The following is a 17,926-nucleotide window of genomic DNA, read 5'->3' as shown; positions in this document are numbered from 1 at the left end:
TTATGGCCATGTTATTCCTTCAGCAAGAAAAACGGTAGAGCAATGCTTCCGAATTTGACCAGTATTTTTTCATCTTTGCCCCAAATCCCAAACTTTCCAGGCTATTGAGCTCCCAAAGTAGAAGGCCAAAATCGGGCATCAGAGACTCATTCTAGACTTTGGACCAACTTCAGAGGGCACAGAGGAAACGTGCTCACTCATTTTTTTTTTTTTTTTCTCTTTATGATTTAAAATACTTAAAATTCCCCTTTCCTTGTCGTTTATACCACAGGGATTGGGAAGACATGCACATAACCACTTTGTGGAAAATCTACTTATGCCAACGAAATGGTTTTCACTTCGGGCTTACAAGGGTTTGGGTTTTCTTAAACTTAATTCTGTACTGACGAGAGCTTTCCATGGCTGCTGATGCACCCCGGGGCAAGTGAGGATTCTTTCCACACCAAGCAGCATGTGTGCCTGCTTCCTTGTCTGTGCATCCGTGCGCGTTCCTGTGTGCGTATGTGTGTAAAGCGGGTTTTGGGTGTGTGCAGGTGGTTCTGAGCCCATGGCGTGCACGCTCAACGAAGCAGCACATCCAGCCACGCGGGCGGGCGCAGGCTTCCCCAGTCTGGGCTAGGGTAGAAGATCCGCAACGGCCTGCTGCTCCAAACCCCCACGAAGACGCGGCGTCGCGGGCCCGGGGGGCAGCGAGGGTGCCCGCGCAGCCCAAATCCATGGAGGGCCCAGGGCACACGCTCGGGGGTGGGTTACGTTTTCTTCCCCCCACCGCTCCCCCGCCCGCCCCAGGCGGGCTTGGAGCGGAGATCTCGGGAGGGGTCGCGAGAGCGGAGGGTGTCCCCGAGGCCGCTGGGTGGGGGAGGGGACGATGTGGGGGCGGCACCTCCCACAATCCATTCGCTGCGGAGCCAGCCGGCGTCCGGCCGGCCTCCCCCGGTTTCAGAGACCGGGAACCCAGACCGGGGACGGCGCGCGCATCAGAGGTGCCTGGACGCTCAGGTACATGCAGCTCCTTCTTCAGATGGCGCGGGGACGGTTGGGCCAGGCGGTTGTGCCCCCGCCGCGCCGCACCGCGGCCTCTGTGACGCACGGCGCGGCCGCCGGGGCTAACCGGGCAGCGCTGCGCAGCGGGGGCGGGGCGAGCGCAGGAGGGCGGGGGGCGGGGCGGGGCTGAACGAGCGGGGCGGGGCTGGCGGAGGCCCCGTCCCGGGGCCGGAGGAGCGAGGACGCTACCGAGCAGGCGCGTCCCGCCGCCGCCGCCGCCGCCGCCGCCGCCGCCGCTGCCCCCGCCCCCGCCGCCGCCGCCGCCGCCGCCGCCGCTGCCCCCGCCTCCGCCGCCGCCGCTGCCGCCTCTGCCGCCGCCGCCGCCGCTGCCGCTGCTGCCGCCGCCGCCCCTGCCCCAGCTGCCGCCGCTGCCGCTGCTGCCGCCGCTGCCGCTGCTCCCGCTGCTCGCCCTATTCCGCAGCCGCCGCCGCCGCCGCCATTTGCACGGGGACCCCAGTGACAGGGGCTCGGCGGAGGGGCGGAGGGAGGGGGGGGAGGGCCCGCGGAGCCCCCGAGGGCGGGAGCGACGCCGCCGGCGCCGGCCGGGCTCCCTGCGCGACCGCGCCGCCCGCGGCGGGCCCCGAGCAGCAGTAGCAGCAGTAGCAGCAGCGGCAGCAGCGGCGGCAGCAGCAGCAGCAGCAGCAGCAGCCGCCGAGGCCGGGCGTGCGCCTGAGGCGCGGCGGCGGCGGCGGCCCTGCGGGCGGCCGGGAGGGGCGGGGGCAGCGGCCGCCGCCGTTTGATGGATCCGAGGATCGCCTGGTTCCAGCCAGAGCAGCTCGGACCGTCCAACAGTCTGTGGATGCAGATCTGGGAGACGACCCAGGGGCTGAGGAACCTCTACTTCAACCACCACTGTCACAGCAGCGGCGGCGCGAGCGGCGGCGGCGGCGGCAGCAGCAGCACGGCCACCGGCGGGAGCGGCAGCAGCCCCGGCAGCCCCGGCGGCGCGACCCCGGCCTCGGCCCCGGCCCCGGCCGGCATGTACCGCTCCGGGGAGCGCCTGCTGGGCGGCCACGCGCAGTCCGCGGAGCAGCGGGACTTCCTGCCCCTGGAGACGACCAACAACAACAACAACCACCACCAGCCGGCGGCCTGGGCCCGCCGGGCTGCCGCGGGCCCCTCGGCGTCCCCGTCCCCCTCCGCGTCCCCGTCCCCACACTCCTCCGCCGCCGTCCCCACCGCGGATCCCGCGGACCCGGCCTCAGGCAGCAGCAACAAGAGGAAGCGCGATAATAAGGCCAGCACCTACGGACTCAACTACAGCCTGCTGCAGCCCAGCGGAGGGCGGGCCGCGGGGGGCCGCCGGGCCGATGGCAGCGGGGGCGTGTACAGCGGGACACCCTGGAAGCGGAGGAACTACAACCAGGGAGTCGTGGGGTGAGTGGTGGCCCTGCGGCCTGGTGGCCTGGCCCTTGCACACGCGCAGCTGGGCACACGCCCACAGAAGGTGGATTGGGGGGAGCCTGGGCGAGGCCACCCCCTTCGAACTGCCTTCGTTGCCGCTTCCCTGGGGGATGATGGCCTTCCCTCCATCCCTCCACCATCCACACCTTCCCCCACTCCTTAGCGGTCCACACCTTTTTCCTCTTCCCCTCAGCCTTCCAGGCCTTTTCTGGACATCCCCTTAGCCATCCACATCCTCCCCTCACCTCCCTTAGTCATCCACACTCTCCCCACCTTTCCTGGCCCCCTTATCCATCTGTTCTTTCCTCCCATCCCCCCAATCAAACACGCCTTCTTCTCTCCCCCCTCCAGCCCTCCCCATCTTGCTCCCCATCAGCACACCCCAAAATGAAGTCTATTAGCACAGGAAAATCATTGATTCCCTGAGAACATTCCTGTGTTAGTGCCTTTCGATGGTATAGGACCTGAAGGTGCTTTCCTTGCCAAGGATAGAAACATCCAGAAAGCTCCTCCCCCTCCCCCAATCCCAAACAGGAATCCTGTCAGCCCTGTAAGGTTTTGCCTGCTGTTGACCCTTTTGCCCATCTTTTAAGTTTTTATTTAAAATAAATTTCTGGTACTAGCAATGCCTTTTTCAGTGGGAATTGAGAAATAGGGTGACAGCTAAGTTTAGGCTGGAGGAGATAGTGAGCTCTTCTGAGGCCAATGGAACTTTCTAGGAGTTCAGGAGCCTCGGCTCCAGCTTCTCACCGTTTGGTGTCATCCTGGCAGATACAGCCAATGTTTTTCATTCTGGGGGTGGGGGTGGGGGGGTGGGTAGGCTCATGCTAGAAGTGAATGTTGCACCATTAATGACTTTCTGTATAAAGTTCAGCTGTTACAAAATGGAATCTTACCTGGCCCCTGGTGAACTATGGACATAAGCAGGGAATGTTTCCGGCCAGATAGCCCTTTTAGAAGAGCCCCTGAGACGGAATAGGTTACTGAGCCTTTTTTTATTTTGTAAAATAAAAATTAGGGCTGTGTGTCTGTGTTTAGCTTGATATGGAGAATGAGCTTTCAAATTATTTTTCATTTTTCAGATCCTGTTTTATACTGGGGGCTCCAGTAGGCAAATGCAATACCATAAGTAATCCTTTGTGAAACATTTTCGTATATTCACCCATTCAGATCTGCCCTGCTTTGGCAAGCACAGACAGTTCTGTGTACCTTTTTGGAGGTCTGGGTAAAATGAGTTGGTGGGTTCCATCTGCTTCTAGTGGGCTGGTGTCTGCTGTATGCTACTATTCCAACTCCCACCTTTTATGGAAAATGCAGTCAAGTGTTTTAGGACTGGCGCTGGGTTACATGTCAAACCCATCCTCACTTTCCAGAGGGGAACCTTTTAGAGTTGAGTTCTCTGTTGCTAAGCTTCAAGGGCGCTCTCCATGGTCATCACGTTTTAATAAAAGGCTCATGGGTTCTATCCTGTTAGCATTTCCAAGACCGAAGCATAGACCTGTGGTTTAGCAACAAGCGAGTTGATATCTAAAGGTTTTGGTAGTTTCATTTCGCAGAAATAAGCTCCAGTTAAGTAATCACTGTCAACTAAAACCTTGAAGTTCCCTAGTTTCGTTTTACTGAAGCTTCTGCATATGTGTCTGGCAAAGATAGTTGATAAAGACAGATTGGGAATGGTCCTCTCCTCTACTTGCTGTTTAATGTTAGGGATACTGTAAAAGGTTCACATTTGAACTTATGTAGAGACAGGATGTTGTTGTTCCTGATTCAAATATATTGCCCTCAAAGGGATTAAAGAATTTCCACTTCCCAGAGGTATTACTGTTTAAAAACTGATTGTAAACCTGTTTTTAAAACTTTATCACTTCCTAAGACTTTCCATTCTTCTGCCTTTTCTTTTAGAGGACGTCAGTAGTAAAATTTTCTGTGTTCTTAAGCAGTTTTTGGAAGAGTGTCTGAGTTTAAAAATTCTTGTTTTGATTTGTAGATCCTTGTCTTGACTTTTACAATAGTTTTGCTATTTTTAGTACAGGTATTTAAAAATCTGAATTCATGGTGCACCTCAATGTTAACGCTGTTCTGAGATCAAATTTAGTAAAACTGTTACTGACATTCTGAGTTCTGGGGATTGACGTTTAGCTAATAGGTCAACAAATTGTAGTGGTTCCTGGCCTCTGCACTGACTCATGTCCAGATAGGGAGAGGAGTAGAAGGCGTATGAACCATGGACTGGAACTGTGGGACGGCTGTAAACATGCACTCTCTCCCATCTTCTTTGGTCTCTGTGTTCTCTGCCCCAGCCAAACTGGTTGACATACTCCCTGAACACTCCAAGATACAGTTCAAAATCCTGACTTTGTCATCCCAAGTCCTTCATTTTTGTGGTTCCTTTTTCCAACTCTTGAATTACTTGCTTCCCGCTCTTGCTATAGCCTGCCTCTGTTTATTTTCCCTTTCATATATATGTTTTCTCTAACCTACTAGGTCTCAAGTTAGGATGGAATTTTTTTTCCTAAGATTTTATTCATTTAGGGAGAGTGCGCAGGAGTGGTGGGGAGGGGCAGAGGGAGAGACTGCATGCTGAGTGTGGAGCCCCGCGCAGGGCTCAATCCCAGGACCCTGAGATCACGACCTGAGGAGAAATCCAGAGTTGGTTACCTAACCAGCTGAGCAACCCAAGGGCTGCCAAGATAGAAATTTCTTCCTTCCTTTCCTTTCCTTTTCTTTCTTTCTTTCTTTCTTTTTTAAAGATTTTATTTGTATTTGAGACAGAGACCACAAGCAGAGGGAATGGCAGAGGGAGAAGCAGGCTCCTTGCTGAGCAGGGAGACCGATGTGGGGCTCTGTCCCAGAACCCTGGGAGCGTGACCTGAGCCAAAGGCTGACGCTTAACTCACTGAGCCATCCAGGTGTCCCATCCATCCATCCATCCATCCATCCATCCATCCATCTATCTTTCTTTTTAAAGATTTACTTTATTTATTTACTTGAGAGAGAGTGTGTGCATGAGCAGTGGGGAGAGGCAGAGAGAGAGAGAGAATCTCAAGCAGACTCTGTGCTGAGCACAGAGCCCAATGCAAGGCTTTGTCTCTTGACCCTGAGATCATGACCTGAGCTGATGTCAAGAGTTGGATGCTTAACTAACTGAGCTTACTTAAATGTAGAGTAAGATATTTGGATTTCGGCGCCTGGGTGGCTCAGTGGTTTAGGCCTCTGCCTTCGGCTCGGGTCATGGTCTCAGGGTCCTGGGATCGAGCCCCGCATCGGGCTCTCTGCTCGGTGAGGAGCCTGTTTCTCCCTCTCTCTCTGCCTGCCTCTCTGCCTACTTGTGACACCTCTCTCTCTGTCAAATAAATAAATATTAAAAAAAAAAAAAACATATTCTCTTTCAAAATTAAATCTAACTGGGGGTGCCTGGCTGGTTGAATCTGTGGAGCACGTGCTGCTTTATCTTGGGGTTGTGCAATCGAGCCCCATTTTGGGCAGACATATTACATTTACTTAAAAGTAAAATTAAAAAAAAATTAAAAATCCGCTCACCACCTCAGCCTTCTCCGTGTACGCACAGACTCAGGGAGTTTGCTCGTGTTACTTTTTTTTTTTTTCTTTTTAAAGTTGCTTTCACCATCTATTTCTTGGAATTCTTTCCCCTCCAAGGCTGGCTGTGGTGTAGGAAGCAGTCCACCTGCTCCTTCTGGTTGTCTGTGAAAATGAGCCATAAGCCCTTTTCAAAGATTTAATTGTTGATTGCCATAGAGAAAGAAACGATGTCAAAAAAGTAATGAACGCAGTTACCTTCTGGAGATTCAGAGTCCTTGGTCTTGAGCCCCCTTGTGTCTAGAAAGTTCTTGTGGAAGGTGCTGGGAGCTTGTCCAAGCTCATCAGGATGGGTTTGTGTTGGCTGCATTGCCAGATCTGTAGGTATTTTTTTTTTCAAGGCTTGGATGACTTGTTCAAAATAATGTTTTAGAGCATGAATTTGGCTGTGCAACTTCGAGAAGGCCTTGCTGGGAAACTTGGGTTTAAGGGGTAATTTCTTGATGGGGGCTCATGGGGATGGGAAGGGTAGAGAACGAGTGAGTTCGTGAGTGATGCTACAGGGGAGGGTGGAGAGGATCCTGAGTGCCTTCCTGGGTTGAATAATCACGTTGTAGCCTTGAACCAGCATGAGGAAATACTGCTGTTATCATTGCAAGTCAGGGGTGGGATGGTGAATTTTGAGTAAAAATACAAGGTGACGTTTAGCTGACTGTCTAGCGGTGAGTTGAAATTTGGGGACCAAGGCGTAGTCCGCTTTGCTGCAGCGGGACAGTGTCCTTCCTGACATCCACGGTACTCTAGATCGCGCTAAGTCCAGGATGCTGACGCTGTTCTTCAGCAGTGGCATTACGGCCTCTTTCTGCTAATTTCTCCAGCTCTGATCAATGGGATCACTGTTAATGCTGGGCTCCGAAGTAGGTGATCAGGCAGATTAACATGGCGTTGAGTATAAAAGAATTTAGAGACCTTATTCCAAGCTCTTGCCCTAAGTATTAATTTCTGTGCATTTGCAGATGTAGCCCACAGTCATTCTTTGAGGGACTAGAACCCTCAGGTCCTTGAACTTTGCTGCATTTGATATCAAGAAGACATTAGGTGTCCTATGGATAGATTCTGCACAGTGTAATTCATGTTTGTGGATTTCCTCAAGTTTAGTAGTATAATGTATTCACCTAAGATACTTCCATGTAACGACTCATTTTCGTCTTAAAATCTGTGACCTAAACACTGTCGCTGTCAGAATGCTTGATGTGTCAAGGTGTGGAGTCTTTTTTTCAAACCCCATTAGGTTTTTAGCTGTTGAGGAACCAGTGAGTGAATAGAGCTTTTTGGAGTTTACCCTGGGTTCACACAGAAGGTTTAAGATGTTGCAGTAAAGGAAGGATGGGAAAGGGCTACTAGAAGGATCCAAGGCGGGGAAGGGGAGCGTGTGTTATAACAGGGTGGGTCCTGGTGTGATAGATGGCCTTCTAGCACAGCTCCTTCCATGAGACGCCTGCCAGTACAGCCTAGTGTTAGGAGTCCAGAAGAGTTCATGGGAAGAAAATCCAGGGGCTCCCCTGCTGATATGGGCACTGGTCAGATGGTTGTATTTAGATATTCTTATACCTGCTGAAGCTGAGAAACATTTCAGCCACTTTTTCTATGGAAGCTAGAGAAGCAAGCTGTTGTATAATTTCACTCAGCTTTCTATTCTCCCTTCTGTTGAATCTGTTGGAGTAATATTTGGCGGAGGAAGCTATTTCAGGATCACACCCACGGCACTGGAGACTGTATTAATCACGTACACACACAGGTGTGGAGTAATGCCGAATGGGGGCGCTAGGCCAAAGAGGATGCTTATTTGAAGAATCAGGGTCTAGTTCCCAGCAGCTGGTCTGAGACTCCTGTCTTTGCTCATTCCCGCAGAGCTAACTGGACAGCTCAGAGCCTGCTTGAGGAATTCAGAAGAATGTTCTTTCTATCCTTTAGAATATTTGCTAGGGACTCAGCTGCTGCAGAATACCATAAAGACTTTCAGTTCATTTTCCTGTTTTTAACATGATGGGGAATTATTTCTTTTCCTAAGGGAATATTGGAAATAGAGGATGGCCTTGAGCTAGACTTTACATTAATTTGGATCCAGACAGCAGGCAGGACATTTATTTTCATCTTACAAGTGTTATTCAATGATACAGGAGACTTTTGTATACTAAGCTTTGGACCCTAAGGAGATTGAAGTTGGAGATTTTTTTTTTTTAAAGATTTTATTTATTTATTTGACAGAGATCACAAGTAGGCAGAGAAGCAGGCAGAGAGAGGAGGAAGCAGGCTCCCTGCCGAGCAGAGAGCCTGATGCGGGGCTCCATCCCAGGACCCTGGGATCACGACTTGAGCCGAAGGCAGAGGCTTTAACCCACTGAGCCACCCAGGAGCCCCTGAAGTCATAGATTTTAGAAAGGAACATTTTGGAGACGTTTATGTTGTGCACTGGTTTCTTACTCACTTAAGTAGTTTCAAGGCTGGAAGAAATCTTGCCCTGTCCATGAGAGATTCCATGTAGTATCTAGCAACTAAACTCAAGACTTCTACCTCCAGTCATGGTCTCAGCTGAAATAGTTTGAATAATCTGCAGAAACCTGTGTTTTCAAATTAGTTGATTGACTGTAAGGGCTCAGAAAAGTCAAAGTGCTCATGGTAGCCTTTTTACCATGTTCCAAATGCTATGTTAAATTTTTTCTATTTGCTATATTAGCCTTCTCACGCATAGCCTCATTTAATTTTTTTTTCTTTTGAAATACAGATTCACAGAAAATTGCAAAAAAAAAAAAACCAAAAAACAAACAAATAAAAAAAACCAGTACAGAGGGATCCCATGTTCCCTTCACCTAGTTTCATGCAGTGGTAACATGTTATACAATTGTAGTTTAATATCAAACCCGGGAAACTGACATTGTTACAGTTCATAGCCTGATGTAGATTTCACCCGTTTTACATGTGTTCATTAGTGTGTGTGTGGTTTTGTGCAGTTTTGTCATGTGTAGATTTGTGTGACGCCACCATAATTAAGATACAGGACAATACCAACACCTCAGGGATCCCTTATGCTAACCCTTTATTTTCATGCTCGTCGCTAACCCTGAGCAACCACGAAGCTGTTCTCCATCTCTGTAATTTTGTTATTTTGAGAGTGTTAGATAAATGGAATCACACGGTATGTTACTTTGGCTTTTTTCCTGTTACCATAATTCCTTTGAGATCTACCAAATTGTTTCATGTATTAATAGTTCATTCCTTTTTAATGTTGAGTAGTATTCCAAAGGGTGGAGGTACCATAGTTTGTTTAATGATTCACCCATTGAAGGACATACCAGAAGAGTTTCCTGTTTCTGGCTACTACAAATAAAGTGGCTATAAACTTTTGCATACACATTTTTGAGTGAACATAAAGTTTCCTTTTGGGGGGGGGTAAATGCCTAAAAGTGCTTCATCATATGGTAAGTACACATTTATTTTTATTTTATTTATTTATTTGAGAGAGTGTGTACGTCTGGGCGAGGGACAAGGGGAGGAGAGAAAGAGAAAATCCCAAGCAGACTTTGTGCCAAGTATGGAGTCTGATCCAAGGCTTGGTCCCACAACTCCGAGATCATGACCTGAGCTGAAACCAAAAGCCAGAAGGTCAACCTGTTGAGCCACCCAGGCACCCCAGTTACATATTTAGTTTTTGTTTCTGGTTTTTGTTTTGTTTTGTTTTGTTTTTGTTTTTTTTTTGACAGAGTGAAAGAGCACAGGCAGGCAGAGCATCAGGGGGAGAGGGAGAAGCAGGCTCCCCACTGAGCAGGGACCCTGGGATCATAACCTGAGCCGAAGGCAGTCGCTTAACTTAACTGAGGCACCCAGGCGCCCCATATTTAGTTTTAAACGAAACTACTAAACTCTGGTTTAGAGTGATTGTGTCGTATTACATTCCTATCAGTGATGTGTGAGATCCCATTTCTCTGCATGCTCGTCAGCATTTAGTGTTACCACTGTTTTTTACTTTGGTTGTTCTTTTTTTTTTTTTTTTAAATATTTTATTTATTTGACAGAGAGAAATCACAACTAGGCAGAGAGGCAGGCAGAGAGAGAGGAGGAAGCAGGCTCCCCGCAGAGCAGAGAGCCCGATGTGGAGCTCGATCCGAGGACCCTGAGATCATGACCTGAGCCAAAGGCAGAGGCTTTAACCCACTGAGCCACCCAGGCGCCCCCTACTTTGGTTGTTCTAATATAGGTAGTGATGGTTCATTGTGTTTTTGTCATATTAACCTCGTAAATAGCCTCACCTAATTTTAACTTCACTTTTTATTTTATTATTTTTTAAGATTTTATTTACTTGTTTATTTGGAAAGAATGAGAGTGGGAGTGGAGAAAGGGCAGAGGAAGAGGGAGAAAGAATCTCAAGCAGATTCAGTGTTGAACTTGCAGAGCCCAACATGGGGTTTAATCTCACAACCCTGACATCACAGTCTGAGCCGAAACCAGGAGTTGGAGGCTTAACCAACTGAGCCACCTAGGCACCCCAACTCTATTTTTATTTTACAAACTTCTTGGCAGTATTGAGAATGTCCTTAATTAAACATTTCTAAGTAAAACTCATTTTAACTCTTTTTCTTTTTCTCTGAAGTACTTTGCAGTGTTTCCTTTACGTGTTGCTTTTTCTTTGAAACTAGTCTGAAGAAGAGCTCTATTTTCACTTTTTATTTAAAAACATGTAAAAATACAACTGCAGAGTTGATTTCAAAATTTTCAGTTCTGTCCTTTTGTAGGTGACAAGTAGCTTTATTTTCTGTCAGCTTGTCTGTCTTTTGGGGAGTAAACACTTGTTAGTGGTAGTTTTTGTTGTTGGTGAAATTACAGTATCTTTAAAAAAAGATTTTATTGATGTGAGAGACAGAGCAAGCACGTGAATGTGCGCACGGGGTGGGGAGGGCAGAAGGAGAGGGAGAGAGAACCTCAAGTGGACTCCCGGTGACGCATGGAGCCTGACACAGGGCTCGATCTCACGATCCTGAGATTAATGACCTGAGCCAAAATGAGGAATCAAGGTGCCTAACCAACTGTGTCACCCAGGTGCCCTCCTTTTTTTTTTTTTTTAACTGTATTTTTATATTTGAACAATGCCTTCACACTGTGCAGAGTAAATGCTTCATCTGCACACTGAGTCCTCCAGTGTACCGTGTTTCATCAGAACCAGTTCCTGGACTGAGAACGGGGATCCGGTCCTTCATATTTCCCTTACTGTTTTGATTTTTGTCAAAATAATGTAACTTTTAGTTACCATCAAGTGTTATAAATTTCTGCCACAGCAGAAGTAAGACTCCATTAGGAGCGTGGTTGTAGAGGTTTAAAAGTTAACTTCCAGTAATTTGGATTTAACGAAGTGTTAGGTGTCTGATGAGGTCCAGAATTTTGATGTCTTTATTCCTTGAAGTTAGTTATTCAGCCTTTCTTTCTTGGTATGAGGTATTAATACCACTGTCCTCTAGAATACTTGTTTTTAAATCAACAGATTGTTTAAATACTACTACTAATTAATACTAATTGCCAAGAAACTAGAAAATAAAGCCAAACCAAAGAAATAAAAAACTAGTCCCCGGGGCACCTGGGCGGCTCAGTGGGTTAAAGCCTCTGCCTTCGGCTCGGGTCGTGATCCCAGGGTCCTGGGATCGAGCCCCGCATCGGGCTCTCTGCTCGGCGGGGAGCCTGCTTCCTCCTCTCTCTCTCTGCCTGCCTCTCTGCCTACTTGTAATTTCTGTCTTTCAAATAAATAAATAAAATCTTAAAAAAAAAAACAACTAGTCCCCATTATACTACTTCCAGGATATAAGGACTGCTAACATTTTGGTGTGAATATTTTTAAACTTCTACCATATGTATACATGTATTTCCTTTTTATCAATATGGATTTCTACTGTGAGTATGCTTCACAGTTTTTTTCCCAATTTTTTTTAAAGGAATAAGCTCTTCCTTTTTTTTTTTTTTAAGATTCCATTCATTCATTCAACAGAGAGAGAGAGAGAGAGAGATCACAAGCAGGCAGAGAAGCAGGCAGAGAGAGAGGGGGAAGCAGGCTCCCCTCTGAGCAGAGAGTCCAATGCGGGGCCCGATCCCAGGACCCCAAGACCATGACCTGAGCCGAAGGCAGAGGCCCAACCCACCAAGCCACCCAGGTGCCCCCTTTTTTAAAGAATTAAAAATTCTTTTTTAAAGAATTAAAAAATTAATTAAAGAATTTAAAAAATCAAAGAATTGTTAAAGAATTAAAAAAATTTTTTTAAGCAAGAAAAATTTATTCTCTCACAATCTGGAGGCCAGAAGTTAGAACTGGTTTTATCCCAAAATTGTTTTCTTGTTTGGGGGAAGGGCATTAGAATACTGTGGGTATACTTTTTTTTTTTTAAGATTTTATTTATGTATTCATTTGAGAGCATCTTGAGAGCATGCGAGCAGGGTGAGGGAGGGGCAGAGGAGAGAGAGACTCTCAGGTGAACTCTGCGTTGAGCTGAGCTGAGCGTGGACCTGGACACGGGGCTGGGTTCCACAGCCCAGAGATCATGACCTGGGTAGAAATCAAGAGTCCGCCGTTTAACTGACTGAGCCGCCCAGGCGCCCCATGGGCATTCTTTTTTTTTTGACCAATGAAAAATTATTAGTAGAATGAATGTCTTTCATATAAAATTTATTTCTAAGGCATTATTTATATATTTTTGATAGAGAGTGCACAGGCAAGCATGCAAGCAAGGGGTAAGGTTAGAGGGAGGGGGAGAGAGAGAACCTTAAGCAGCTTCTGTGCCCAGCGTGTCGCTGGCTCTCACAACCCTGGGGCTGAAATCAAGAGTTGGACGCCCAACTGACAACCTTGATGCCCCTCTAAGGTAATTTTTATTTTTATTTTTTAAAGATTTTATTTATTTATTTGACAGAGATACAGCGAGAGAGGGGAGAGAAAGAGGGTAAGTGGGAGAGGGAGAAGCAGGTTTTCCATGGAGCAGGGAGCCCGATGTGGTACTTGATCCCAAGACCCTGGGATCATGACCTGAGCAGAAGGCAGCCACTTAACCAACTTGTGTCCTCTTGGGGCCCGCCTTAGGGCCTCTAATCCCAGAACTTTTTCATCATCTTAGAACAAAATCTCATACCCATTTTCACTCCCCACTCTACCCTTCACCTCCAGCCTCTGGCAAACTCATCCAGACCTCCTGTCTCTATGGAGTTACTATTCTGAACATTTCATAAGAATGGAGTCATACAATACGTGGCTTTTTGCTTATCCATTTACCAGCTAGCTGATGGACAGTTGGGTTGTTTCCACTTTTGGGCCATTATGAATAATACTGCTATGAACATTCACGTACAAGTTTATATGTGGACATATGTTTCTATTTCTCATGGATAGATATCTAGGAGTGGAATTGCTGGATCATAAAAAGCAGCTGTAACATTTTCCATTCCCACCAGCAATGTAGGAGGTTTCCAGTTTCTCCGTGTTTTTGTCAACTTTTTTCATTATCTTTTTGAATATAGCCATCCTATTGGGTGTGTAGTATCTCCTTGTAGTTTTGATTTGCATTTCCCAAAAACTAGTGGTGAATATCTTTGCATGTGCTTATAGGCCATTTTTTAATGGGCTTGTGTTTTTGTTGAGTTGAAAATTTCTTTATTTTTTCTAGATACTAGACTCTTTTTATTTATTTATTTATTTATTTATTTTTTAAAGATTTTATTTATTTATTTGACAGACAGAGATCACAAGTAGGCAGAGAGGCAGGCAGAGAGAGAGGAATGGAAGCAGGCTCCCTGCTGGGCAGAGAGCCCCATGTGGGGCTCGATTTCAGGACCCTGGGTTCATGACCTGAGCTGAAGGCAGAGGCTTTAACCCACTGAGCCACCCAGGCGCCCCTAGTCTCTTTTTAGATAGATGATTTCCAGGTAAGTTTTCCTTTCTGTGGATTGTCTTTTTACTTTCTGTATAGTATTCTTTGAAGTACAAAGGGGTGTTTTTTTCCTATTTCATAAATTCCAGTATGCGCATTATTTTTTTTTCTGTTGCTTGTGCTTTAGGTAGGTGTCATATCCAAGAGACCACTGCCTAATTCAAGGTCATGAAAATTAACCCATATTCCTTCTAAGAGTCTTACAGTTTTAGCTTTTACAGTTAGGTATTTTATTTTATTTTTATTTTTTATTTTTTAAGTAATCTCTGTGCCTAACATGGGGCTCAAATTCATGACCCCGAGATGAAGAGTCACCTACTTAGTGAGCCAGGCAAGTGTTCCTATGTTTAGGTTTTAGCTCCTTTTTTTTTTTTTTTTTTTTTTTAAATGCAGGGCTTGAACCCATGTCCCTGAGATCAAGACCTGAGCCAAGATCAAGAGTTGGATGCTTCTTTTTTTTTTTTCCTAAGATTTTATTTATTTATTTGACAGAGAGATAGCAAGAGCAGGAACACAAGCAGGGTGAGTGGGAGAGGGAGAAGCAGACTTCCCACCGAGCAGGGAGCCCAATGGGGGGCTCGATCCCAGGATACTGGGATCATGACCTGAGCCAAAGGCAGATGCTTAACTGACTGAGCCACCTAGGCGCCCCGGGTCTTAGATCCATTTTGAGTTCATTTTTGTATGTGGTGTGAGGTAGAGGTCCAACTTCATTCTTGTGCTTGTGGCTATCCTGTTGTCTCAGCACCATTTGTTAAAGACTATTCTTTCTCCCAGAACTGTCTTGGCACATAAAGTTAGACTGGAGGGTATTTGTGTCTTGTAAGGCATTTGCCACTCTTATCTGAAAGATTGAGCCAGTTTACATTTACATCATCAGTGTGCAAGAATCCCAGTTTCCCCTAAACCCTCACCAATGCTAAATGTTATATTTAAAACCAATACAAAAGAATTTTTTGTAGCCAGATTGATAGGTGAAAAATAGTATATTACTGACATAATTTGTACATACTTTCACATTAATTGGCTATATTTTTAATTGCTTATTTCCCTTGCCTAGCTTTCTTTTTTTTTCTTTCCTTGCCTTTTTTAAAATTTTTTTTTATTTTTTTGGGTCCATTGAGACATTTTATTTGCGTGTTCTGCATTCCATCCCTAGAGAAAGAATCCCAGGATTTTCCATTCTGTGTGTTTTCGTCATGCTTCTTTGTGGTCCATGAATTCAGCTGAGGTCGTAGAAACCAAACTGGGGGGACGGGAACAGGTTATTCTGCGTTTTCCTAGATCTTTAAGTTGTACATCAGATCTGGGGTTGCTACTCCACACTTGTTTAACCTGCCTGTGAGGTTCACCACAATTTTCCCAGCTCTGTGATCATTCGTGATTTCAGATTTGCTAGTGTAACCGAGCTTCATCATCTCAGAAACCCGGTGATGACTTTTGGCACGACCTAGTAAGAACCTGGTGTTTGCCTCTCTTCTCAGCATTGTTCATGCTCTTGAGAGCATCTGCCAGGACATTCGTGTATACCATTATGGTGGCATGGAAAGATGGTGGGAAGAGCGTTGCCTAGCTTTCTTTCTTTTTTTTTTTTTTTTAAAGATGTTATTTATTTATTTGACAGACAGAGATCACAAGTAGACAGAGAGAGAGGGGGAAGCAGGCTCCCTGCTGAGGAGAGAGCCAATGCAGGCCTAGATCCCAGGATGCTAAGTTCATGACCTGAGCCGAAGGCAGAGGCTTAACCCACTGAGCCACCCAGGCGCCCCTTTTGCTGCCTGTCTTACTAATTTGTAAGAGCTCTTGTTCTGTCCTATTACAAATATTTATAATTTTGGAGCACATGGGTGGCTCTTTTGGTTAAGTGTCTGCCTTTGGCTCAGGTCATGATCCCAGGGTCCTGGAATGGAGCCCCACATTGGGCTCCCTGCTCATTGGGGAGCCTGTTTCTCCCTCTCCCTCTGCCCTTTCTCCTGCTCCTGCTCATGTTCTCTCACATAAGTAAAAATTTAAAAACCCCACAGGGATGCCTAGGTGGCTCAGTGGGTTAAGCATCTGTCCAGCTCAGGTCACGATCCCAGAATGCTGGGATCAAGTCCCACATTGGGCTCCTTGCTCGATGGAGAGCCTGCTTCTGCCTCTGCCTGCTGCTCCCCCTGCTTGTGTGTTAATCCTTTCTCTCTCTGTCCCCCTCTCTCTGACAAATAAATAAAATCTTTAAAACACCCCACAAATATCTATAATTTCTAATTCTAATTTTATGATATTTAAAATGGTTTTATTAGGGTATAATGTGCAATTATAGTAGTCACCCATTTAATTATACAGTTTGATGACTGGACAGATATATACAGTTGTAATAACTATAACAGTCAAGATATAGAAAGAGATAAAGAACATTTCCATCACTCAGAAAGTACCCTTGTGCCCTTATAGTCCATCCTCTTACCTCATCTCTTGTTTTAAGCAGCCACTTGCCTTTTCTAGGGTTTCATGTAAGTGAAATGATCCATACTCTGTAGTGTTTCATACCTGACTTCTTTCTCTTACCATGATGTTTTGGAGATTTGTCCATTCTGTTGTGTGTAATATTGGTGTTACTTTTTCACGTCAGTAGTATTTATTCCGTTGTATGGATCTTTCACAGCGCATTCATCCATTCTTCATGACCTATAGGATTTGTAAATGTGTCCACTGCTCTTGATCTTGTATTACTTGTTGGTTTTGCCACTCAACCCTGCACAGGCCAGACCTGACCCACATATTTTTTGGTTGGGTAATCACCCGTTATGTGCAAAACTATTGTGCTAGACTGTGGGAAGTGATGACAGTAAAACATGTTCCTTGCCTCCTGGAAAATTAGGGTCCACTTGGATAGACAGTGCATAAGGTAGAAAAGTTGCTTTTGACTAATGAAGGAGGGGCAAGCTTTGGGTGGAGATTTCTGCTGATACTTGGAAAGATCGGTTAGGTTGTGGAGGGTTGGAAAAGAAAAATTGTATCAGTTTCAAATGAGAAAGCCCTTAAGGGACAAGTTGGTTATCTAGTATTTAGCAAATTTGAGGTAGATAGCAGAATCTACTGTGATGGAGACCTTAACCAAAGGAGGTCTGGAATTATTCCGGGTAATTTTGTAAAACCTTTTCATTGTGGAAAATCACAAACAACATGGAAGTAGAGAGGGTAGGATAGCGAACCTCCATGTACTCATCATGCAGCAGTGATCAACCCTGGCCAAACTTACCTCACCTGCCCACCTTACGTTCGTTCCTACCCCCCTTTATTTTGAAGCAAATTACAGATGTCACATTGTTTTGTGTAAATGTTTCAGGCTTTGTCTCTAGATAGGGACTGAAAAAGAAACCATAATCACAATATCGTCATTACACCTACACAAATGTACAGTATTTTCTTAGTTGCGTCAAGCATCCAATGTTCGTATTTCCCCATTGGGCCATGATTATTTTTTAATGGTTTGTTAAAATCAGAGTCCATATGAGGTTTTGCAGTGCCGTCAGTTGAAATGCCTTTTAAATCTTTTAATCTGCAGCTTTGTCTGCCATCTGTTTTCCCCTCATAAATTTATTTGTTGAAGAAATCGAGTTTTTCCTGTAGACTTTTCTGCTGAGTTTTGCTGATTGCGTTCCCTTGGTGTCGGTTTAATATGGTCCTTTGTCCCCCTGTATTTTCTATAAATTTGTAATTAGATCTAGAGGCTTGTTTATGTTTTATTTGTTTTTGTTTTCAAGAATACTTCCTAGAGGAGAGCGCCTGGGTGGCTCAGTCAGTTAAGCGTCTGCCTTCAGCTCAGGTCATGATCCTGGTATCGAGCCCCACATTGGGCTCCCTGCTTGGTGTGAGCCTGTTTCTCCCACTCCCTCTGCTCGTGTTCCCTCTCTCGCTGGGTCTCTCTCTGTCAAAAAAATAAAATCTCAAAAAAAAAAAAAAAAAAGACACTTAACCAACTGAGTCACCCAGGTGCC

General features: G+C 46.1%; 1 protein-coding gene across 2 annotated transcripts in view; it reads left to right on the top strand.

Annotated features, from left to right (window-relative positions):
• The first annotated feature begins 1,649 nt into the window (after positions 1-1,649).
• The window catches only part of TENT4B (terminal nucleotidyltransferase 4B), a 66,882-nt gene continuing 50,605 nt past the window's right edge, over positions 1,650-17,926 (top strand). For both annotated transcript variants that reach the window (XM_045988059.1, XM_045988058.1), the window contains exon 1: positions 1,650-2,421. In XM_045988059.1, coding sequence (XP_045844015.1) covers positions 1,784-2,421 — 638 coding nt within the window. In that variant the 5' untranslated portion in view covers positions 1,650-1,783. The remainder of the gene's footprint in view (positions 2,422-17,926) is intronic.

The sequence above is a fragment of the Meles meles genome, chromosome 19, assembly GCF_922984935.1.
Source record: "Meles meles chromosome 19, mMelMel3.1 paternal haplotype, whole genome shotgun sequence".
Classification (NCBI taxonomy): Eukaryota; Metazoa; Chordata; class Mammalia; order Carnivora; family Mustelidae; genus Meles; species Meles meles.
The sequence above is the reverse complement of the archived record's forward strand: the minus strand, read 5'-3'. Positions and strand labels throughout refer to the sequence as shown.